General features: G+C 33.7%; 1 protein-coding gene across 7 annotated transcripts in view; it reads right to left on the minus strand.

Moving 5' to 3' along the window:
* LOC111424643 (protein tyrosine kinase 2 Fak) overlaps positions 1-26,586 on the minus strand; it is a 109,881-nt gene that overhangs the window by 50,384 nt on the left and 32,911 nt on the right. For 2 of the 7 annotated variants that reach the window (XM_071197690.1, XM_023058256.2), the window contains exon 1: positions 13,783-14,024. The exons of 2 other annotated variants lie outside the window; for them this stretch is intronic. In XM_071197690.1, the coding sequence (XP_071053791.1) occupies positions 13,783-13,810 (28 nt within the window). In that variant the 5' untranslated portion in view covers positions 13,811-14,024. Of the gene's footprint in view, positions 1-13,782; positions 14,025-26,586 lie in introns of those variants that run through there. 3 more of the 7 variants (XM_071197692.1, XM_071197691.1, XM_023058260.2) reach the window with 2 other exon arrangements.

A 26,586-nucleotide genomic window follows, 5' to 3' on the forward strand; every position in this document is an offset into this window, starting at 1 on the left:
TTAGACCACGAAAAAAACAGTTAATTCGAAAAAGAAAGAAGTTAAATCGCTTTCCTGTTGGTTGAACGGCCTACATACAACTTCCGGAGATAAAAATATCGGGTTTATAAAAAAAAAACCTTGGATGGACATTAATCACAATTATGATGTTTCTTTGTGATGAATCCGAAACGATAAAGATACATTGTAAGAGGTCAATATCGTACAAATTTATTATTATATTTTTCACCAAAGGTGTAATAATAGATAGTTAACGTTGAATCCCTGCTTTCATAAGTAAATACCGAGCTATATTATGTAAGAAATGTTTGTTGTATACAAAATTTAATGATACGAGTTTAACTTATTTTTGTCATTTAAAAGAAATGACCAATATCACCAAACTTCTTTTTTTTTTGTATACCGGTGAATAAATTAAACAGACATCATGGTTTTACCAGAAGATAACGAGATTCAAATTTACCATGGAAAAGAACAATTACTTTTCGTAGATGTTTTGGTCACTAGGAAGACAGAACCAGAAACATTCAGGTTTAGCCGTCTTGAGGACGCATGGCTAAACCCAAATATTTCTAATTCTAGGTCTAGTATTAGTTCTAGGATGTGCAGGCCAAATAGAGGAGTGAAACAATACGGTTCTCAGTGGTCACCAAGCAGATACTGGGCATCTGAAAACTCCCTTCTACTGCAACAAACACCTCTTCATAGCCCCAAAGTAACAGCTTATTGAAGAACTTTTTGCGCCGCAAAATGACAGAGTATCGCGAGGAAGACGACACAGAAGTTATCTGGCTTCTACAAGATGGAGCCACGGAGTTCACGCGAAATTCTGCAAGTGCTCTTTCCGCATTATCTGATCTTTCCATGTCTCCCTCGCTCCCCCGATTTGAACCAATGTGACTTTTTTCTATGGAGATATGTCAAAGCTGAGGTATACAAAGTTTGATCTCGAAGCCCTGAAGCTCTAAAGGTGGCGATTGAAGCCGTCATCGCTGGAATTTCGCAAGATATACTGACAAGAAGGTCAAAACTTCTTTGAAAAGCTCAATATGTGCATTGCTCGCCAAGGCCACCACTTGGATGATACTATTTTCAAAAAATCGTGAAAAAAGGACATAGGATATTATTTGCAAAAAGTACTGTATGTACTTTTGAGCAATAAAATCTTTTTTATGCATCTTGAATCGTTTTCTTACAATTAACACTTCAAATTATGGACTGCAATCTGCCTCACCCTGTAGGGTAATGTTACCTGGAGTGGACCTAAGGACAAGTGGAAAAAACTTTTTGTGGAAGAAGATTATTCGTTGTTTTATGTATCAATAGTTAGTTTATATCATTAGATCACTTTTTATGGTATAAGATCTTCGATTTTTTATTTTGCAGAAAGAAATTTCTATCTCCGAAAATTTTCAAACAAGTTGGAAGAACCAATAAAAAGTTAAAGAAAAACAAAAATTATTTTTTTAGGTTTAGAAAACAGCATGGTACTATAGAACAAGTGCACAGAGTAAGGAGAGCAGCTAGAGATGCCCTGGAGGCCAAAAAACATTGTACAGCAGCTTTTTTAGACATGTCACAGGATTTCGACAGAGCATGGCATGACGGTCTTATAGCCAAACTTAAAACCTATCTACCTTATCCAGTACGTACACTATTGGAATCATATCTGACGGAGAGATACGTCTTTGTTACACAAAATAACGCACATTCGCCGCTGCTACCGATACGTGCTAGAGTCATATGGATCTTCTATACACAGCCGACAGCATACGACAAAGAACACCATGATTGCTACATACGTGGACGACACTGTAGTTATGGTTACTCATACATATCCTGAAATGGCATCCCAAAACCTACTATATCACTTATTGATGCTGGAAAAATGCCTTGAACAGTGGCGAGTAAAAATAAATCAGAATAAGTCCAGTCATATCACATTCATTCTAAAAACGGGAATCTGTCCTACTGTTAAATAATGCTTCCTTTACCTATTCTAAATGAAGCCAAATACTTGGATCACCACCTAACTTGGAAAAACATATTTGGACCAAACGACTTCAACTAGGACTGTTAAACATGAAAATGCACTGGTTTATGAATAGAATCTTACTATTTAGCCTAGGCAATAAGTTGCTTATATCTACTACCACACTGAAACCTGTTTGTTATTACGGTATTCAATTATGAGGCACCAATCAAACGTTTCATAGCTGCAGCAATTGCACCTTGGTTCGTACTTAATTACATCTTACATCAAGACTTCAACATGCTTACTGTAAAATATGTAATTGCCCAGCGAAGTTCCAAGTACCTACAAATTCTACAAATTCATCCAAACCGATTTGCAAAAAATATGTTGCGCAGGGCAACTACTAAAAGATTGAAGCGAAAGGACCTACCAGAACTATAAATGTTAGAATAAAGAACGTACCTAATCATTCACTTGCTATACTATATATAAATGTTATTGTTTGTCATAACCATGCATTAATATGGGTTTCTTTTGGACTAGTATTGAGCGGGTCCCTACTGTGTTATTATTTCATACACAGAATTAAAATTTATACTTATGCAACATCAGAATAAGCCGTTATCAGTGTCACAATGTTTGCATGCGAAATAACTTTTATCCATCTTAGGTGTAGTGCACCGTTCTGCTTCGTCAAGGGCTTCAACTGATAGATGCGATGAATTACTATCGAGCAGGAGAAGTGTTGGCGATTCTTTTGATGGCTTGGAGTGGTGAATGACGAGCTTCGTAAATTTGAAAAATTCAACATGTATCATCCAACCAAATCGATCCATTGTAAATCCAACCGCACCACGAGTAGCATTATGCATGATAAGTTCAGACATTCTAACTTTGTTGAACAAAAAAGATGGCATCGAGTTCCCATTAGCACCAAAAGCTAGCCATGGTGATCATGGTATCACGCTCATCAGATGATAATTTTCAAACATGTCTGGCGTCTTTCAATGAAAGATAGGTTAAAACCAGTTTAATGTCAATTTAGATACATGCAAATGGTAATATAGCATTAGGAATGAAACATAGGCGGTCCACCCAAGATTGCAAAACGTGGTCCACTCCAACATATTTTTAAAAGAGCAACGGTATTCTTTTCCAACATCAGAATTATTACTTAATAAAATTAGACGATAAATTTCAATGTCCAAACTAACACAAAAAAATGTCTCAGTTTTAAAAACTCGACTTTCACAATATTTTTACGCTTCACAATAATGCGCATAATTATAATTCGGACTTTACTTATGGTTTTTTTTTATAACAAAATGCTCACTTGTACAGGGTGGGCAAATTTGGGTGTTATTATAGGCTATCTCAGAAACTATAAGAGATACGAAAAAAGTAGGTGCCATGTCCCGGTCCCTTTTTTCGAGACTAATTCAATCCCGCAAACATCAAACCTCTATCTTCTTTTGTTTTTAAGTTATAGCCAAAAAGTCAAATTTTCGTGATTTCAAAAAAAGCTCATATTTCGTTTATTTTTCAAATTATAGGAATGGGGTTGATACGTTCTTAAGACACTTTTTTAAGTGGAATATACTGCCGTTGAAAAGTTTTAAATATACTTGATGATTTTTGAGATATAACACAAAGTTGTGTTTTTTTAAATACAAACTATACTCGATTATGATGTTAAAGAAAAGAGCATATTTTTAGCTTTCCAATGATGTATCGCACGCATAATGTTTCTGCGGAAAATAAGCGTTAATTTTCAATTCGAAAATAGTAAGCGCTAATGTTCAAAATTTTGATTATAGTAGGCGGGTCCGGACAGTAAATACTACCTAGTGGCTATAATATATGGTTTTGCACGAATATGACAGAATAAAGTTGGTTTTGTACCATTATTCCGGATAAGTTGGTTTTGTACCAACGAATAAAAACTTTGAATAGTTAATTTAAATTTCTCAGCGTCTTATCGCTGACTTTGTTCACCAATAAAAAATGATTAGCATTTAAAGTTTGTTTACTAAAAATACAAGAAATGTATTAATTAATGAATAATTAAATATGGACAACTTCAGGAACTAAACAGTAATAAACCGTCATCTTCTTCTACTCAACTTACTGGTTGTAAGATTAGAACAGTTCGGTATCAATGAATGAAATCTTCGGTAGTATTTTCCCAGTTTTCCCCAAACATAAGATGTAGAAGTTTTTTGATATTAGCAATCTTTTCTTTTAAAATTGGGTGAGATAGAGGAAAATTAGGAATCATAAACTGGGAGCGGACTTTCCATTGAAACACCGTTTGAATGGGGATATGAAGACTTATGTATCATCTTCAAAGCGGACTCCAATATATTCTATATTTAATTTTATCGTTTTCTTTAAAGATAATGCGGAACTTCTTAAACGGGAAACTCGTTTCGCAAAATTTATGAATGAAATGACAAGTAAACTCACGTTGCTATAGTAACTAAGTAGTATTTAGCGTTTTCCTCGCCTACTATAATTAAAAATTTGAATTTTAATCTTTAATATTTTAAAAATTGAAAAATAACGCTTATTTTCCGCAGAAACATCATGCGTGCGATACATCATTGGAAAGCTAAAAATATGCTCTTTTCAGTAACATCGTAATAAAGTATAGGTTGTATTTAAAAAAATACAACTTTATGTTATATCTCAAAAATTATCAGCTATGTTAAAAAATTTTCAACGGCAGTATATTCTACTCAAAAAAGTGTCTTAAGAATGCATTAACCCCATTTCTCTAATTTGAAAAATAAATGAAATACGAGCATTTTTTGAAATCACTAAAATTTGACTTTTTGGCTATAACTTAAAAACAAAAGAAGATAGAGATTTGGTCTTTACGGGATTGGATTAGTCTCGGAAAAAGAGACCGGGACATGGCACCTACTTTTTTTGTATCTCTTATAGTTTCTGAGATAGCCTATAATAACACCCAAATTTGCCCACCCTGTACATAGTAACACGTCTGTCCAACTCGATTGTTATTTCTTTATGGTTTGCAGATGTGGCACTGCTGTTCATGCTATTAGATTCACAGTTTGATTGTCACATTGTACAAATCTTTCAGACGGTCAACTTAAGGTGGTGGTCCACTCAAGGTGACATTACCCTATATTTTTTATTGAACTAAAAGTAGAACAAACCAGAAACATAGAACTAACACTATACCTAAAGCTAGAACCATTCGAGTTTAGCCGTCTTAAGACACGTATGGCTAAACCCGAATGTTTCTTTCGAACTTCTAGGTATAGTGTTAGTTCTAGTTTTGATTGTTATTCAGCGCTAGTTAGTTGTATATTCTTATTGAACTAACACTATAACTAACACTAAACCTAGAACTAAAAACATTCAATGTTTCTAGTTATAGGTCTAGTGTTAATTCTAGTGGTAGTGTCAGTTCCAGTTTTTATTGTTTTTTAGCGTTAGGTTGTTGTAAGTTCTAATTGAACTAACACTAGACCTAGAAGTAGCAACGAATTTAGTAGTCTTGAGACGATATTCAGCGTCAGGTTGTTGTACATTTTTATCAAAGTATAACTAGCAACATTCAGGTTCAGCCGTCTTGACAGATGAGTTCTAGATCTAGTGTTGGTGTTAGTTGTAGTTCAATATAATACATTAATTATAATAAATAACATCTATTTCGCTACCTATTAAAAGCGTGTGTATGTGTTCTTCGGTTATAATGGCAAGGAAAAATCCGACGAATAAAAAAAACGAATATGTATGGTAGCTTTTGGTTGAAAGTTTTTGTTTGTACGAAGAACGATATTCTTTTGAGAGAGGAGGTACTTGAAAAAATAAGGGCCGAAGTTGTTTTTTTCTTCTAAAGCATTTTTTACGATGTTGGTGTACGGCAATATTTCCTGCCGTAAATTACAAACGGAATGCTTTAGTGCTCCAACTCCAAAAGGGACTTTAACCACCATCGGTTTTACTTCGGGGATCGCCCGTAAAATTTTATTCCCGCAGTCGAAACATATTTTTCCTATGCCTTTTATTATCATCCAGATTCTTTTCTCTCTTTCATTAATTTTTTCCTCTTATAATTTAAACATACGCAACAAGAATAAGAAATAGTTAGATGTAGATCTACAATTTGCCATTGTATCTGCATACAACAGCAGTGTTCTCTATACAACCGTATTTGAGTTGCAAATCAGTTCTCGGTAAGTCCCACACTGGTTTTAATGTGAAAACAAAGCGCTTTTAACCGGCGACTTCGTCTTTTGTCGGCAACCCTTTATTGACACGAAGGCGTTTGAATGTAATTGAAAATTTATCATATATAATTCGTCTTTATTCTTTTAACGTTGATAATTTAAAGTAGGTTTGATCGATATGTCTGGCGGCTTTTAAATTTAAAACCTCCTTACGTTTTTAAAACTTTGAAAACTTTTCCGGTGAAACTTATAAGTCGCAGTTAAGTTTTCGAGAAATAATTAAACTTTGATTGTTGGAATGATCGTAAATCTTTACCGTACCAGGACCATCTTACACCAAGTTGTCTCAAAAAAGGTTATTTAAAACAATCTTGAAATTAGTTTGAAATTAATTAGATGAAGAATTAGAATTAAAATGGAATATAGTTTTTATTATATAACTGCTATACAGCTGTTTAAGATTTAGATTATCTGTATACTTCCCTAATTAATAAAAAGAAATAAAATCAATATCTCTTCTTCGACACATCATTTAAAGTATCAAAAAGATAAACTAAAATTGACACGAGCACAATTTATCTTCGTCGAACACATTACCCAGTACAAGAAGTACATGTCTGGAGATACATAGAGCCATCTGCTCGTTCAGGAAGATAAATAATCGACAATTTACACGTACATAGAGTTCTTCCACTTGTGTGTGCCAAAGAAGAGGACGACAACGACGACGACCGCACACTACAGGCGACGAATCGACAGGTGCTTGTAATCATTTAATTTTACTCAATTGACCGTCGTATCTGTTTAATTGATCTCTTCGCCGGGTGAAGCAGGATTATAATTAACTTCTCGTTTAGTAGAGAAGAGGTTGGAACGTTTCTCGAATCATTACGACTCCTTTTCTTTTAGTTATGGTGCAAGAAAATTAATTAAAATAAAAATAGCTTTACAAATTTTTTTAAAATTTTAATTTTTGTTGGTGTGGAAATCTCGATTATAAACTTTCAAAGATTATCTTACAATATGATGTTATTTCGCAAAGTCGTTTATGTAAATTCCAAGTCGCCCACTACATTGCAACGTCGTGAAATCACCGTTTCCTCAGGTTAATGAGAATATTTTCGCTCACCTGAAAGGTGACTGATTTTTTTGTTTTATCTCGAGTTTAGTTTACTGCAACGTTTATGGTACAGCACGATTTTTCATCTTTTTTTTTTAACCGTAGGAAATTGTGTATCAGAATTCAACGTTTTGCTTTCAAATGCTGTTGCAACGATCGCTTTCGTAATACATCTTTAATTTATACAGAAGAATCGTCATTCATCTCATTTAAACTTTTAAATCGTGGATCTTTCTTATTGATATACTTTAAAAGAGATTTTTTAATCTTAACTCCTTTTCTTAATCAACTCCACTAATTAAAAGCAGAATAATATTGGAAACGAAAAAACACTCCTCTTGAGGAAAACGTAAATTTTGAACGGTTGTTTCGTTAATTACACCTGGTTGTTGCACCTTACGCCGCCTATCACCTGGTGTTTTGTAAACCCGCATAACGTAAAGTATACGAACGTGTTTCTACGTTTTCAAACCTGTAGCTTAAAAAATTTTAAAATAACTGTCCACGGGCGAGAGTTTGGTTTACGAATGTAGACGGTGTCTTTTCAACCGAACGAATGCCATTTTCAATAAGTTACGAGGAGACTACCCACGTATAAACCGTAAACGGCACACCATGAGTTATGTCATAAACTTTTATTTACAATAAAACGTTAAAATTTTCTCTTTAACTCGATTTCTAATGATAAAAATAAAAAAATTTGTTAATTCTCAAATTCACTAACATAAGAGGTGCGTTTAAAATCTCACAGATTCATATTTCAAAGAATAAATGACCACGAATTACAAAGAATGTGAGTTCTTCATAATTGTGATGGTTCACGAGGGAGGCGAGGAGGGTAGATCCGAGAATGGTGATATTTGGGGTGCCCAGAAAATAGGAGGAGGAAAAGATGATGAAGCAGATCTGGGAGAAGAATTTGGAAGGGTAGGGCTTGGGAATAGGGTATGAGAAGTTTATGAGGGAGTGCGGTTAAAGTTTAAAATGGGAAAGCGGGAGGAGAGTACGGTGAATTATGTAATAGAGGTGAAGGCGAGGATGAGAATGGGATTGTTGAGAAGAGGGAGATTGTTTATTGGGGTAAAATCATGCGGGGTGGACGGCTTTAGGGGAATTATAAGATATTACAAGTGCCAATGATTCGGATTTATAATATCATTTGATCAAGCTGATGCCGCTTGCGGTCCAGCTGCCATAATGGCTGAAAATACTGAAATCCCTGTAGAAACTAGTACTGCTTCAGATGTTACTGAAGTTTCATTGGAAACTACATCTTCGATAGAAACAATAGATTCATATGGTAACACTCAAAATCCTATAGAACCCGCAACTTCGTCAGAGAATACTGAAATTACAGTTGAAACTAGCACTGCCAATAGCATTACTGAAATTCCAACTAAAATTACCACAAATGCAACACCAAATTCAACTGGAACCACTGAAATTCCAGTTGAAACTAGTACTGTACTGCTTCAAATGTTACTGAAGTTCCATTGAAAACTACATCTTCGATAGAAGCAACAGATTCATCTGGTAACACTCAAAATCCTATAGAACCCACAACTTCATCCGTGAGTACTGAAATTCCAATTGAAACTAGTACTGCTTCAAATGTTACTGAACTTCTATTGGAAACTACATCTTCAACACAGGCAACAGATTAAACTTGTAACACCCAAAATCTTATAAAAACCACAACTCCATCTGAGAGTACTGAAATTCCAGCTGAAACTAGCACTGTCCCTAGCATTACTGAAGTTCCAATTGAAACTATTTCAAATGCAAGACCAAATTCTATTGGAAATACTGAAATTCCAGTTAAAACTAGTACTGCTTCAAATGTTAGATTGTTCGATTGGAAACTACATCTTCGATAGAAGCAACAAATTCATCTAATAACACTCAAAATCGTATAGAACGCACACCTTCGTCCGAGAGTACTGAAATTCCAGTTGAAACTAGCACTGCCCCTAGCATTACTGATGTTCCAATTAAAATTACCTCAAATGCAGGACCAAATTTTATTGGAAATACTGAAATTCCAGTTGAAACTAGTCTGCTTCAGATATTACTGCAGCTCCATTGGAAACTACATCGTCGATATCAGTTGAAAGTGTTACCTCCACACATTCAACTAGTAACATCCAAAATCCTATAGAACCCGGAACTCCATCTGAGAGTACTGAAATTCCCAAATATAATATGATGTCCAATTTCAAGTTGATATAATGTTAATAAATGAGCCTCGGTCGCAAGTAACCTTGGTTTAATTAGTCAAAAGATTTATAACTTCATCACATAACCTATATGTTTTTTCAAAATGTTACAATTACTATTAGTTTTTATGGAGCTTTGAACATGAGTTTTAGTTGTTGAAGGAAGCCATATTAATTTGAGAGAATAATGTTAATGTTGAGGATTGTCAGAGACATAGTATCGCAGATCAGCGATTTATGGAATAAATGTTCTATCCTTAAGCAAATAAAGCTCTAAAGTTATGATCAACGCGATATTGTGCGATGCCAGCGATGATAATAAGGAAGAAGCTAAGGGATATCGGAGACGATTCTGGTAGATACTATTGATGATGTTATGAGTTGGAAAAAACGATGTTAAATGATGTCAAGTCGGATATGGAGGAGTTTCCAAGATAATAATGGGAAATATTTGAGTCGATATAGAGAAAGATAGATTTAATATGTAGAAATATAGAGAAATATCTGAAATGATGTTGAGACGTGCCAAAAATAATGTTAAAAGATTCCGACACGATTTTGAGGGGTGACTGGCTTGGTATTAAGAAGTGTCCAGACAATATTATAGTTTGTGTTAGATAATGTTGGAGGATATCAGATATGATATTTAAAGCTGCTAGGAATGATATTGGAAAAGATCAAGGACGATATCGATGAGTGCCAAGAATAGTTATGGATTCTGAGAAATATCCGGGACGGTATTGAGGGATATCAGAGAAGATATTAAGGAATGATTTAGAATGATATTAAGGAGTGCCAAAGACGATTCTGAAATATCAGATATCATAAACCCTTTAATTAATTAATTAAATACATAAACCCAATTATCTTGAAGAACAATCACATCGAGGTTTAGATCTATCAGTGGCGCATCATACAAAACCATGTGACATGACAATATTGAGAGTACGATGGTGTACGGTGGCTTGTACTCCAACCACAATTCTGACGGATGTCCGGAAAGATAATGAGGGTTATCTGGGATGATATTGTAGGATGTAAGGAATTGTTGGTCAGATATCACTTCTGCCTATAACCCCGCGATCGAGAAGTTTGGAGTTAAGTAGATCTAATTTTGTAATGTTGAAAGAATCAGAAATTAGAGAAGAAATAGGACTGATATAGAATAATAAATTTAAGAACGCTTAACAACTGGATATAACAGAAAACAATAGAGAAGCAGTGATAAACATTTCAAAGAATAATACAAGAAGTGTAAGAGGCTGAAGGGCAGCTCAGGTGTAGAGAGCAAAACATAAGTGAAAAACGAAAAGTGCAAAACAAAAAGATTGTAAAATTCATAAGGAAGGCAAAGGAAAGTTCGATGGCAAAGGTCTCCAAGAATTACAACAAAACATGACCTTTTCAACATGCACAAAAGAATTAACAAAATATCTAGACCTAAAACGAACATTCCCTAATAGAAGAAGAAGCGATAGACACATTATACCTTTTCTTAGATAATAATAGGTTAGAAAAGGAACCAATAGAAATACTAACCGATGGTAATTCTTAAGTCACAAGACATGGCAACCCTCCAGTGAGAATAATACTCTAAACAAAAATAGATAAAATAGATAATAGAAAAATAGATACTTCTAAACTACTCGATGTTGAAAGTCTCAACATTCTAAAAAACTTTTTAAACAAGATATATTAGTCGGGATATATATTTTCCACGTGATTGTACCCGATCTATGTTTACTCCGATACCTAAAAAAGTGGAACACACAAGTACTCACATTATCTACTGGTTAGTTACATGAGCTATGAGCTCTGAAGATAGAATTAAGAACAATCTGGTTTCCGTCTAGCTCATGGAACTAGAGAGGCACTACTTGGGTTCAATAACAAATAAAGATAAATGACATGGTAAAGATCAATGACAGGATGTTCATCTTTTTTTTTATAAACTACGAAGAAGCTTTTATTCTACTAAACCACACGAAGCTGAGAAACATCCTATATGAACGGGGAGTTGCCCAATGGAACATAAATATAATCAACAATTTGTGCTGAGAGCAAACAAGCGAATGCCATTTAAGGAAACATCGTTAAGGTTGAGAGTTATCAGAGAGAACCTATGGAGGAATGTTTGTCCAATTTGTGAGAAACAATATTAAAGGATGTTTGAAAGTATGTTAGGCATACAGGAGTAATATTGTAGGACGACCTGGATGACTTATCCAGAATGATATTCAAAGATATCCGAAACGATATTAGGAAATGTACAACTCAAGAACCATTCTGAAATATGTTTGGGACGATGTTGAGGGGTGCCAGGGATGATATTGAGTAATGACCAGAGCCCTGTGATGTTTGATGTTGTATTGAGACAAATTGACAGAACGATGTTGTATGCCATTAAAAAATGTTTCGGATGATCAAAAGCGACAGAGATGATTTTTAGATAACACATAATATAAGCTTTTTTATCTTTTTTTCGCTCTTTTCAGTATGATCTTTATATAGATGAAGCTGCTACAATAATGACAAATTACATATGAATGATTAATTCTTTTTTGCAAAGAAACTCATTTTGATCTATAAGTTCACTTGATAAAGCGGAGGCAGAGGCGTTACAATATGATGACCAGTTTCAGATTGATATAATCTTAATTAATTTTGAATAATTAATTTTTCGCAATTGACGAGTCTTCTGAATTGTTTCAATTGCTTACCAAGGTCCGGAGAGTTTAAATCTTTGGAGTCTATAAATGTCAAATCCGTGTTTACACATGAGTAGTAAGTAATAAAGTGTATCGACTCATCTTGCTTACCTACTAATCGTAAGACCTCTGATGATGCCCTAAGAAACTAATAAATCTAATAGTCGATACTAGATTGGATGTTCCATGTCAGAGAGCATTTTACCTCTCGATGTGCCAAGAAGTCAAAGGGAAATTTAGCAGTATCGCTACTACATTGATAGTGTCCTAATGCCAATTTTATGGTACACAACACTGAACTACTAACTCTCTCCACCAAACACATCGTTTTTTATTGAACTTATTTAGAATGTTCCACGATATGACTTCTTCTTCTTCTTCTTCAAACAGTGAAAATGTAATAATAATCGTCAATAACACAAACCTTTCCATATAAATAATTAACCTCCTACATGTAGATGATTGTTTAAATACAAATGTGTAATAAAAATGTTTGTCCTATTCAATTGCAAAATTGGGGATTGTTTTGAAAGCATTCCTTCATAAAAACATCCCCAAAAATGACTCATCGGGACTTTCCGGTGTGATAATGAAATAGCTTCTGAATAGAGGAAGTGTGGTTTGGACTGATAACTGGTATTATAGCCCTAAACTGACATATTTACATTAATTATAAAAAATTAGGAAAAATTCCGAATAAAAAATCTTCTTCCTCACATTTCACACGTATTCTATTCTCCATATAAGTCGAGAATTTCCAAACAAAGACATTTACTTTCTAAACCCCATTTAACAAATTACGATTGTGGGACGTGTTCAGTGATTAACTGCGCTCATGATATAGATTAGAGCAATTAGAATCGCTCACAAATCATTCTCAATCCAAGCCCAGATAAATCTTATAAGGAAACAACGTTTTAAAACAATTTTTGAAATGTTTAAAATTCTTTAGAAATACCTACAATAACGTTTTTTTTTGTTATGAGAAGATGTGAATACGCCCAGATATCAATTCTCAAATGCATTTGTGCATAACATATTAGATTTCCGAGTGGATTGATCGAACACCATGAAGCGCAACATTAGAAAGAGCCGGAGAAAATCGTGGGAAGAGAAGAGACCGAAATAAAAATATCCGATTCTCCCGTTCAGGAACAATTGGATTCAGAAGCTTTCAAAAGGAAGTTAATTACACGAAAGCTTTGTTATATCACTAAACGAACGAGAAAGGAGAAATCTGGGTTTACGTTTTGTTCGTTAACTTTTTTTGTAGCCGTTATATTTCGGGGTCACGTAACTCGATTTAAAGACGTCATTGTTTCTAAAACTTTTAGCTAATTTTCCATTTAATCTCGCAGCGTTAATCTTTTTAAAGGCGCAACTCGAAGAGGAGAGAAAGTCAGATGAAAAACTTGATGTGTATACAAAAACTTCTCAACACCTGCGAAAGACTGTGCAGAAAGCTTACGAAAGCTGAAATATAAGACTTAGAAAAAAATTATCTTTTAAAATGTCGACAGTATCGTTTTTGATTTTTGCAAAAAAAAAAATTAACACTTACTGAGACGAAAACATTTTTCATTGGGCATTGTACACCACACAATTTTTTTTATAATTTATCACTAAACCCTTTCAGTAACGTTTCAATTTGAAAAACAGTAGCTACCACAAATGTCAACAATCACTATTTCTCTATCGGATACGAGATCTTTTGTAACTGAATTCGACTCGTACACTTCGTGTTCGACGTGTATTTTGCACGTGGGTGCGACACTGTCTGCATGGATTGGTCGGCGGAGACTGCAAAAGTGAAATTTTCAACGTGGTCTATCTCTAAAGACTGTGGTGTTTATTTATAAAATGAGACACGATCCCGAAAATGAAGAGAGTGGGATGCAAACCAAAAAAAATCCTCCCCCTTGTCTTATGAAGACGAAAATAAACTTACGTCATACTTTTCCTTATTTGATAAATTTATCTTTCACGTTAACTATAACCATTTTAGCACTCGCACAAAGCTTTTTGTGGTCGATCTTAAGGACACTTTACCGTGCGCTATTTGTCACTTTCTTTGAAATCTAGATTTACTGCTTCTGTTTATGAGGGTGAAAATTGCAAAGCACAAAAGGAGCTTTGTATTGCCGAGTTTCATGAAAATGAAACGTGTATAAAACAAATAAGTGTAAACTCGAGAAGAACGTAGGAATTGATATTTTGTTGTTTTCCGTCCATAAATACCGCAATATCTTTCCTTTGTGATTGATGACAAACGGTTTATTATAAGAAAATTACGATGGTCGCCTGAAAAGGCAAGACGAGTTCATCGTTCAAGAAAACGGCAGCGTTGAAATTTATGTAGCGGTTATTGTTAAGTATTTTATTAGAGAAGTTCTTTGCTAAATTATAAAAAAGATCCTTTTCAACGAGAGATTACTTATTTCAAAATCGACGTGTTTTGCAACTCAAGGATAATGCGCGTACCAGAAGCCAATCCCTTATTTACTGTTTGCTAGATTGTAAATTACTTTAGTCTTGTGAAGGATTGCTATCGTTCGGTTTTAATACCACGTCATTTTCCTGGAATCGACTCTAACCTAATAAGCATACAATTAAAATAATTAAAATTACTTGTAATTTTTAAGGATTAATTCTCAGTTCAGAAATAATCACCTAACCACAAATAGAATAATAATTAGCTATAAATAAATCCAAAAACGGTACATTCTCAGTGTTTCATGAACATACCGTGCATTATAAACAGTCTGGTTAATAACTAAAGGAATTAATTCGAGAACATAAATATTCTAATACGACGATTGAAACAAGGAATATATTAAGTTTTACTAGGAAAACGTCGTTATGTAATAAGAAAGCCTTTTACGGGACATAATCATTCATATGGCAATATAAAAGTAATGGTTGTTATTAAATTACGACAATTATGCATCAAATAGATTATGACTAACGTTAACGTTATCAAAACCCTGTCATCACATTGCATTGTCTCAATCGTAAATGATTACAATTAAACTTAGTGCAAAGAATCTATGGCTTTCTTTGTTTAATATCACATCAACCCAAAACACTGTTATCACATTGCATTATCTCAGTCGTAAATGATCTCAATTAAATTTAGTGCAGAAGATCTACGGCTTGGTATGATTGATCCAAGGTCGCTTGTGGTTGAGACTCTACGATTAATATCATATCAACCCAAAACCCTGTTATCACTTTGCTTTGTCTTGGTCACAAATAATGTCAGTTAAACTTGAGCCGAGGCTCTACAATTAACATCAACCCGAAACTGATGATTTCAAGTGATTAGAAAAGAGTAAAAATTTATTTGAAATTGTAGTAGTTGTACAAATTAGAAATTATTGTAGAATTATGCCGAAAGTAAAGACGTCCATGTCAGGAAAATTATCGCAATAGGTGCGTAATTATCCGGTATTGAAGACTACTTTTTTGCAAAGTGTGCAACAAATCTGTGTCAAAAAATATTGTCGGTAAAACAACGTCTAGCAAGTTTAAAATACATAGAACTAGAGAAAAGAAATAATGAGAAAAAAATTACTCAGACTTTTTTTGCTGAATGTTCCACAACCAAATCAAAAGATGTTCAACTTGCAGAAGATCTATACAGGGTGATTCTCAACCTATACGCATAAACTTAGGGATTTATTCCTCATGTAAAATAATAAGTAATAGGCGAAAAATATTGCAGCAAAAGTTTTTTAGTTTCCTAGCTATCCATGAAATTTACTTTCAAATCAAGTACGTTTTGGTTAGATCAACGTATCAGAGGAAGGCTGTCTGACGTTTTTCCGAGAGAGTTTTATCTCATTGATACAGTTGATGATCCTTGATACATTTTCCTCAACATTGTATGACCCGTACATGTCATTCTTTATCTCGTTACTAAATTTCGCCATGCATCATTTGTGTAGGCAACTCTTGCAATCAGAAGGATGTGAGCAAACGATACACTCAAATTATGTAAACATTTTTTTGCAGAAGATGAAATAAGTATGGTGGTACCAGTTCTAAACAGATGAGATCGTTTGGTGTTGCAGTGTAAGATGATTTCTGAAAGCAAAGACTATACGCTTTGAAGATGATATGATAGCGCGGCCTAAACCAGGGTGTTGGTAGATTATCGGCAGCAGTTTGTATCTTATTTCGCAATCCTTGCTCAGTATTAACTTCGAGAGACTGAGATTGAGGTCGGGCGATCGAGATGACCAGACCTATGAACTACCTCAACCTGTCCATCTTCCGGGAGGTACCTTATCTAGATGTCGCCGGATATCTATGAAACCAAAAATCTTTTACTACAATTTTTTTCACCTATTACTCATTATTTGTCTCGAAGAATAAATCCCCAAGTTGATGTATATAGGTTGAGAATCAACCTGTATAGCGCACTAATTTCCGCTAATATATTTCTATAGAAAATGAGCAACAAAAAATTAGTATCGTTCCTAGAATCATACACAGAGTATAAAGTACCATCGGAAAATACTCTTTGCACAAAATATGTTAAAGAACTTTACAAAAATACCATAGACCACATACAGAAATGCAATCAACGGTCGCTTTTTGTGGATTTCAATCGACGAAACAGAAAAATATGTGGCAAATGTCATTATTGATATTTTGATTCTATTAACATTTAGGGTGAGACTTTTAACAGAGACATGATTTTATTACTCTTTATGTCAGATGCTGCTCCCTACATGATAAAAGCAGCTTAGACCATACAAACGTTTTATCCAAAAGTGGCACACTTAACTTGCCTTGCAGACGAACTTCATAGAGTTTGTGAGCAAATTTGAACCAATGTGAAAAAAGTATTTTTATAAACGCCGTCAAGAGTAGCGATTTTTAACGAAATAGTGCCGTATCTTGCTCTTCCTCTTCCTCCACAACCGATAACTATGCAATTAACTTCGAAATAATTGGGTATGTGTTTGATGCATTAGACGAAGAAGTCACTGAATCAAAATTTCAAAGGACATACTGAATGACACTACAATAAAATCAGACTTGATTTTGATTGCATCAAATTATGTCTTCCTTAGCGCATCAATAACAACATTGGAAACAGCTGGGCTACTGCTTTCTGCACAGGTTGAAGTAGTGACACAAGCTCAGAACTTAATTAATGACATAAACAGTGAAGCAGGTAAGTTAATAAAAAAATGGCTATGGTTATTTCAAAATATCACGGTTTTTCTATTTTGATGAAATTTCTACATGTTTGAGTAAAGGATCTACAGATATAAACAATAAATACACTGTTAGTGAAGCACTAGCATTTAAATTTGCACTTATAACTTCGATGGAAGTAAAACAAAGTTTTTCACATTTTGGAAAATTTTTTTACGCGCTTAAACTACCATTTTTGAGCATATTTTTGATTGCCCTACTGATCATCAAATCCCTGCGCCTTGGGCGCATGCAGGCTCGGCTTTAATTAAAGTGAAAATTGTATGATTTTATCCAATTAAGCTTAGGTCGCTTACGACAGAGTCTCCACGATTAATATCATATCAACCCCAAAACCCTGTCATCACATTCCATTCTCTCAGAAGTAAATGATCTCAGTTAAATTTAGCGTAGAGGATATATGGCTTGGCTTGATTAAGCCGAGGTCGTTTGCGGCCGGGGCTCTATGATTAATATCATATCAACCCAAAACCCTGTCATCGAGGCTCTACAATTAACATCAACCGGAAACTGATTATCATATCCCTGCGGCATGGGCACATGCGGGTTCGGCTTTAATTAAATTGTGAAATGCATGATCTTATCCAATTAATATCATATCAATCCACATTGCATTGTCTCATCACAAACCATCTCGGTTAAACTTAAGTCAAGGCTCTAGCTTGGAGGCATGCGGCTTTAATTAAAGAGAGAAATAAATGATTTTATCCAATTAAGCCGAGATAGCCATACCAACCTAATGCAGGATACTTTAGCTGACTATTTATTTAGATTTGCGAAAAGTTTTGTAACATCGTGGTGGTGTCAAGATACAAAACGATAGCAGTTTTGAATATGTGTACAGAACTTGACCTATCAAGTACTTATTCCCAGGGAATTTTGTAAGACTTTTTGATGACTCCGGTTTACGATAATAAGCGGATGACCACGCAGAAGCCAAAGTGGTCTATATTGATCCGCAGGGGTCGACGACGATCTACAAGGGGTCCGTGTGAGCGATAAAAGAATTGGGGGTCGGTGAGATGTAAACGGGGATCCACGAAGCTGTAGACATAATGTTCGCTTCGACGTCACAAAGAAATGATGATGATTTGCGAGCGTCTTACAATATCTCGATTGATTTTATCAGCAGTTGAAGAAGCTTTAAACTGTTTTACACAAATCTGTATCTGATATCATTAAAAGAATTTCTTTAAGCAACAACACAGTTCAAAGATGTATTGATGAAATGAGTTATGAAATTGAAACCTCCTTGTGTAATTATTTCCAAACTACTTATTTCTCTTTACAGCTGGACTAGTCAACCTTACCTGGTAATGAAGAATTATTATTGGCATATATTCGTTTTATTATGTCAGGAAATCCACGAAGAACTGCCGTTTGCGAGAACTTTAACAACGACACTAAAGATGAAACAATATTTAATGTATAGAAGGATTATCTGATGGATAAAGCAACCCCTTTATCAAATATAATATTAGTAGCAACAGATGGGGTACCTGCCATGGTTGGGCTCTACTGTCGATTTGTAAGCTATTTAAACAAAATACACCATTGGTGTTAACAAAACAGTGTTATCTATAAACAACATTTAGTTGCTAGAAACCTGAGTGGTAGATTATGAATCTCTTCAATTTGCCATTAAATTGACGAGAATTTTCATCAATTGCTTGTTCACACTGAAGTACGCTAGCTGTCCAAAGATTTATGTTTGGCTAGATTTGTTGCTCTTTTTGACACTGTTTTAGAGTTTTTGGATGCTAAAGATCAATTTTAAAATAAAATTTAATAAAACAGAAACCAGACATTGCCTATTTAACAGATTTGTTTTGTAAATTTAATGAGGTTAACTTGCTGTTACAAAGTGACAGCATAAATTTGATCAAAATAATGTCTATAATTTCAGCGTTTGTAGCCAGAATTTAAGTAATGAAGCAAAACATTGAACGGAGTGAATTTTCCCTGTTTCCAAATTTGTCAAAGACAAACTGCCAGGGAGATGGCGTTTTAACTTAGGTTCAACATTTAAATGCTTGCTATTCAGATTTTGAAATATGGTTTGAGAATGTTTTGAATATGGTAACACCACAATGAATAACCAATTCAATAAGAGCAACTGGATGGAATAAGCAGTAATGATGAACTTAAGGTACAGTTTTCAATAAATACCCTTTTGAGATTTTATACTAAATTTCGTCAAAAGGTATACTACTCAAAAGGTACTATATGTAAATCCTACATGTTTATTTTGCTATGAAATATCATGTTTTATATCATAAAATTTACATCTCCTCAACAATTCTACAATAGCACTCAACAGTATAGGTTGAATTGCAGGTCTAATTGTGTCTCTCTACCAAATAGATGTATTGGTACACTGTATTGGTTACTTTATTCTTCCTTGCGGTAACAGTGATAATTGATAGAGTCGCCAACTCCCAATGCCTATGATATCAAGGTATATCAGACTTCCATATTATCGTTATAAACTTCATGGTAGTAAACGTTATATGGGTTAGGATATTCCTGAAAAGACCTTATTGAATGGTAAAGCTAAAAGTAATTCCTTAAGAGATTTAAGAAAAAATATTTTCAATTTATCCAGTTGGTAATCCAAATAGGTAAGACGATATCTTCTTTGAGACAGCATCGAATTGCTTTGCAAGCGTCAAATAAAAAGCTTTGAGAGTTAAAATACACATATACATTGACAGAGAGACTACATTCGTTTATGTATATAACTCTGAAATACCTGTATAAAATGTAATTTGAATATTTTATTCCAAAAATATATCATACGAATACAACTTTATTATTCAAGAACGTGGAAGTTGAAACGTTAACGATCGCAAAAACATGTAAACATAGAGTAAGAAACGTAAACAATCATAAAAAAGAAAATCGCACACGTGACAAAAATGATTGAACGTTTGCATATGCATGGGCCAATTCACAGGATGGCCAATTGAGCATACCATGAATAGTAATGAGGCAACAGAGGCCAATAAACCTCAGGTTTTAAAGATAACAGATAATACAACGTTTTAGCACGACGATTTTCACCCGGAAACGTTTTCTTTGTTCGTCGTCGTCATTCCGATTACGTCGTTTCAAAAACAAAAACAACCAGCCGACAAGGTACACCTATATGGGTAGTAAAACGCTACAAAACGCCAATATATTAAAAACATCTCGTTAGTTTTGAATTTATATTCGCTGTTCGCGTCCGTTGTGGCGCTGCGAAACCTTCCTGAATATTTATAATAGGCATTTTAATGACTTCATTCCCCGTCCACGGTGCGGTAACGAATTTCAAGTAAGTAACCCGTCGAAATACCTAAAATTATTGCACCTTGTTACCCCGGCCTATACCACTTACCGGCGACAATGCAGCCAATCGAACAGCCTCCGACAACTCTTCCACCGTTTACCGCACCATCTTTCGTAGTTGCAAAAGAATTTAATTGACATTTGGTATGGAATAACAAAAATGAAGAACGTTTGCACACGTTACATCATTGCACGAGATGTAAGAAATATATTATTTCTTTGCTTTTATTATGATGGACTAGGTTAAGGTGAGTACTCATTAGTCCTCAACGTTGGACAGTGTTTGCCAACACATCCTGCCACCGGGACAAAATATAAATGTGGGCGACGAGGTCATCCTAAGTTATAAGTTGACCGTCGGCTATCTTTATAAATAATGATGATCATCTAAACCAGGAAACAAATTTATATCATTGTAACAAAAATATCAAGGGTTACATTTTTAAAACTTATTTATTCATCATAGGGAACATCCTCATCAGAGTAATGCAAGAGGAAATGGTTTCGGAAAGTGCAGAGCGACCTAGTTTTTAGAGAAATTGGAATTTAAAAAAAATATATCACGTAAATTATTTGATCCTTTTGGAAGATTTCAAAATATAAAATAATTCTTATTTTTTCTGATTGGTTAATATTATTATAGGCAACCTCTTAAACGAAGAGGTTCATGCGTCTGCATACGCTTATTTATTTACGCTACCCGACAGAATGTTCCGTGTTATTTTAGGCATACCGTACGTTCCTAACGTGTATTTGTACGTTTTGTGTACCATATGGCTTTTGACGATATGAGTTTGGCGATGGCAAAACGACGGTTGATACAAATAAATCAAAATTTAGAACATCAAATAAACACACTTTGCAAGCAAGTGGTTTTAGTTACACCATTACGTATGATTAATAATAAAGTTCGTAAATTTACGTTAAAATTAGTTAAAGAGTTGAGTAATTTTAGGATGTTATTGTCGCAGTTTGGTCGATAAAGTGAAATTTACCGTCTAATTAACTTGGGGGCCAAGCAGTCTACGGCAGAGTGGAGTTGGTTAACCAAACGATGTGAATTAGGGCGTCGCGACGGCTCCACCGTATCGCCACACGCCGACAGACGGTTCCTTCCTGTGCCGGAAATTAAAATGCAGCACGTCGTCTTCCGGCGACCTACAAACTTGTCCCATTTCGGACAAAACATCGGTAGCGGCGCCGAGTTTGCACGATCGCCTTAAACAAACTGTCAATAGTGTTCACCAAAAGTAAAACAAAGAAAAAGATTTCTAAAAATTTCTAAACTAAAGTACAAACAAGAAACTTATTCTTGGAGGTGATGTGTTTTAAAGTGCCACCTTATGTTATCTCGAAGTTTCCTTGCGAACGAATTTTACGTTTCAATATTTTCAATATGCAAGCGAAAATATTTTTGCGCATACCTGCATATACGGTGGACGTACATTTTGTAAACGTGGACAACGTATGCGGGGTAAAATCAATACCGTTGTCTAGGTTGGGGTTGACTGGCCCATTTATCGTCCACCCACCCTTCGTTAGGGACATAAAATCGCGTAAGCGCGAGATGATACCCCCAGGGCCTATTCAATTATAATAATTGTAACAGCACCACTTCAAGCGTTTTATTATAACGAGATATGAGGAAGTATATAAATTGAAAAGCATCCTATTTAATAAATACAAAAATATTTATAAAATGTACTAAATGATACCTCCAGCTTGTCGAAGACATTTTTTGCTGGGTGAGGAAGTTTGCGAGATTCGATGATTCTAATAGCTATGATATGATAGCGTAGCTACTCGTAGGGCCTTCCAAGTCAGAAAAGTCAAGGATAAGAATCCTGACGAAGATTAGGATCAGAGACCAAGTCTTCCTAAACATTGCAATTTTCAAGATATAAAATACCATTTTTGTTAAAATCAATAATTTTGACACTTTTCAGTTTTGGATTGATTGAATTGGTAGAACTGCTCAATGGAACATACCCGATTACTACAAATGTATTTAGAGTTAATTAGCAACATTTGTTATCTGAAATATTTCTTTCTAAACCTTCCAATTCTCGAGATATAAAATACCATTTTTGTTAAAATTAATAATTTTGACACTTTTCACTTTTCGAATGTTTAAGTTGGTAAAACTGCTCATTGGAATATAACCGATTACTGCAAATGTATTTAGAGATAATTAGCAACATTCTTCATCCGAAACAATTATCTCTAAAGCTTTCAATTCTCGAGATATAAAATATTATTTTCCTTAAAATTTATGATTTTGACATGTTTCGATTGGTTAAGTTGGTACAATTGCTCAATGAAATAAACTCGATTAACGGAAATGTATTTAGAGTTAATTAGCAACATTTTTTATCCGAAACATTTCTTTTTAAACCTTCCAATTATCGAGATATAAAATACTATTTTCCTTAAAATTTATGATTTTGACACTTTTCACATTTGGATTAAGTTGGTAGAACTGCTCAATGGAATATACATTACTAAAGGAAATGTATTTAGAATTAATTGGCAACAGTTTTTATCCGAAATATTTCTTTCTAAACCTTTCAATTTCCGAGATATAAACTATTATTTTCGTTAAAATTGATGATTTTGACACTTTTCGATTGATTAGGTTGGTAGAATTGCTCAAAGTAATATAATCGATTACTGGAAATGTATTTAGAGTTAATTAGCAACATTTTTTGGCCGAAACATTTCATTCTAAATCTTTCAATTCTCGAGATATAAAATATTTTCGTTAAAATTGATGATTTTGACACTTTTCAATTGATTTGGTTGGTAGAATTGCTCAATGGAATATAACCGCTTACTGGAAATGTATTTAGAGTTAATTAGCAACATTTTTTACCAGAAACATTTCTTTCTAAACCTTCCAATACTCGAGATATAAAATGCCATATTTGTTAAAATTAATAATTTTAGCCCTTTTCACTTTTCGAGTGATTAAGTTGGAAAACCTGCTCAATGAAATAAACTCGACTAAAGAATATGTATTTAGTGTTAATTAGCAATATTTTTTATCCGAAACATTTCTTTCTAAACCTTTCAATTCTCGAGATATAAAATACCATATTTTAAAATTAATAATTTTGGTACTTTTCACTTTTCGAGTGATTAAGTTGGTAAAACTGCTGATTGGAATATAACCGATTACTGGAAATGTATTTAGAGTTAATTAGCAACATTTTTTATCTCGAATATTTCTTTCAAAACCTTCCAATTTTCGAAATATAAAATACCATTTATTTAAAATTAAAAATTTTGGCACTTTTCAATTTTCGAGTGATTAAAGTTGGTAGAACTGCTCAATGAAATAAACCCGATTAAAGGAAATGTATTTAGTGTTAATTAGCAACATTTTTTATCTCAAATATTTCTTTCAAAACCTTCCAATTTTCGAAATATAAAATACCATTTTTTTAAAATTAAAAATTTTGGCACTTTTCAATTTTCGAGTGATTAAAGTTGGTAGAACTGCTCAATGAAATAAACCCGATTATAGGAAATGTATTTAGAGTTAATTAGCAACATTTTTTATCTCAAATATTTCTTTCAAAACCTTCCAATTTTCGAAATATAAAATACCATTTTTGTTAAAATTAAAACTTTTGGCACTTTTCAATTCGAGTGATTAAAGTTGGTAGAACTGCTCAATGAAATAAACCCGATTAAAGGAAATGTATTTAGAGTTAATTAGCAACATTTTTTATCTCAAATATTTCTTTCAAAACCTTCCAATTTTCGAAATATAAAATACCATTTTTGTTAAAATTAAAAATTTTGGCACTTTTCAATTTTCGAGTGATTAAAGTTGGTAGAATTGCTCAAAGTAATATAATCGATTACTGGAAATGTATTTAGAGTTAATTAGCAACATTTTTTGGCCGAAACATTTCATTCTAAATCTTTCAATTCTCGAGATATAAAATATTTTCGTTAAAATTGATGATTTTGACACTTTTCAATTGATTTGGTTGGTAGAATTGCTCAATGGAATATAACCGCTTACTGGAAATGTATTTAGAGTTAATTAGCAAAATTTTTTATCTGAAATATTTCTTTCTAAACCTTTCAATTCTCGAGATATAAAATATTATGATGATTTTGACACTTTTCAATTTTCGATTGATTTGGTTGGTAGAATTTCTTAATGGAATTTACGCGATTACTGGAAATGTATTTAGAGTTAATTAGCAACATTTTTTACTCGAAACATTTCTTTCAAAACCTGTCAATTTTCGAAATATAAAATACCATTTTTGTTAAAATTAAAAATTTTTGCACTTTTTAATTTTCGAGTGATTAAAGTTGGCAGAACTGCTCAATGAAATAAACCCGATTAAAGGAAATGTATTTAGAGTTAATTAGCAACATTTTTTATCTCAAATATTTCTTTCAAAACCTGTCAATTTTCGAAATATAAAATACCATTTTTGTTAAAATTAATTATTTTGGTACTTTTCACTTTTCGAGTGATTAAGTTGGTAGAACTGCACAATGAAATAAACCCGATTGAAGGAAATGTATTTAGAGTTAATTAGCAAAATTTTTAGTCCGCAACATTTCATTCTAAACCTTTCAATCCAGGGATATAAAATATTATTTTCGTTAAAATTCATGATTTTGACACTTTTCGATTGATTAGGTTGGTAGAATTGCTCAATGGAATATAACCGCTTACTAGAAATGTATTTACAGTTAATTAGCAACATTTTCTATCTGAAATATTTCTTTCTAAACCTTACAATAGTCGAGATATAAAGAGATATAAGCTATCATTTTCGTTAAAATTGATGATTTTGACACTTTTCGATTGATTAAGTTGGTAGAACTACTCAATGGAATGTAGCCGATTACTGGAAATGTATTTAGAGTTAATTAGCAACATTTTTTATCCAAAGCATTTCATTCTAAACCATTCAATTCTCGAAATATAAAGTATTATTTTCGTTAAAATTTATGATTTTATCATTTTTCACTTTTGGATTGATTAAATTAGTAGAACTGCTTTGAGTTTAAGAAAATAACTGAAAACCCTCTACTGCCCTATGAATGGCCTTAGATCCCGACACCTTCCATTAACTCTTGCTGAAGAACCTGCTATAAACAATTACATCAACTCTGAGAGAGCGCCACCAAGAATAAACCAACAGATCCTCCCTAACAAAGAAGGGCCTCAACACAGTGCGTATGGGACATGGAGTCTGTGATGATAGCCTCCACAAGTTGGCATTGCTACAATTATCTCTGTGTGTCTGTGGAGTTCTAAAACAATCTATCCAGCACATTGTGGGGATCCCTATCAGATCTTATCCTAATTATCTCCTGTGAGGGGCTCTTGAACGGCTAGCCAAATAGGATATAAAATTTTAAATTTGAGTTGTACTTCCTATAGATGGTTATATAATTGCATACTTCATGTGTTTTATATATATTCGTTGTTTGTAACTTTTACCTACTATTGTATTGTGTGTGTCTTATATATGCCATACGCCAAATAAATAAATAAATGTTAAGACTTGACATCTTTGTTAATTCCACGGAAATAGATACGTTACTGCAACCCGACATGAATAATGGAAACCCTGCTAAATATTCCTAAAGCGAAATTTATACGGAGAAGCGTCGTCTGCGGAAGTACCGCCTTAGTGAGGCATGACTAACTTCGATTCGAGTCTCATCTAACGAAGAAGAACTTATTTTTATTATTCCGCAACCGATATTAGATAAATCTGGGTATAGGTCGAAAGATCGATCATTTTCAGAAGAATTGACCTAGGTC

The sequence above is a fragment of the Onthophagus taurus genome, chromosome 7, assembly GCF_036711975.1.
Source record: "Onthophagus taurus isolate NC chromosome 7, IU_Otau_3.0, whole genome shotgun sequence".
Classification (NCBI taxonomy): domain Eukaryota; kingdom Metazoa; phylum Arthropoda; class Insecta; order Coleoptera; family Scarabaeidae; genus Onthophagus; species Onthophagus taurus.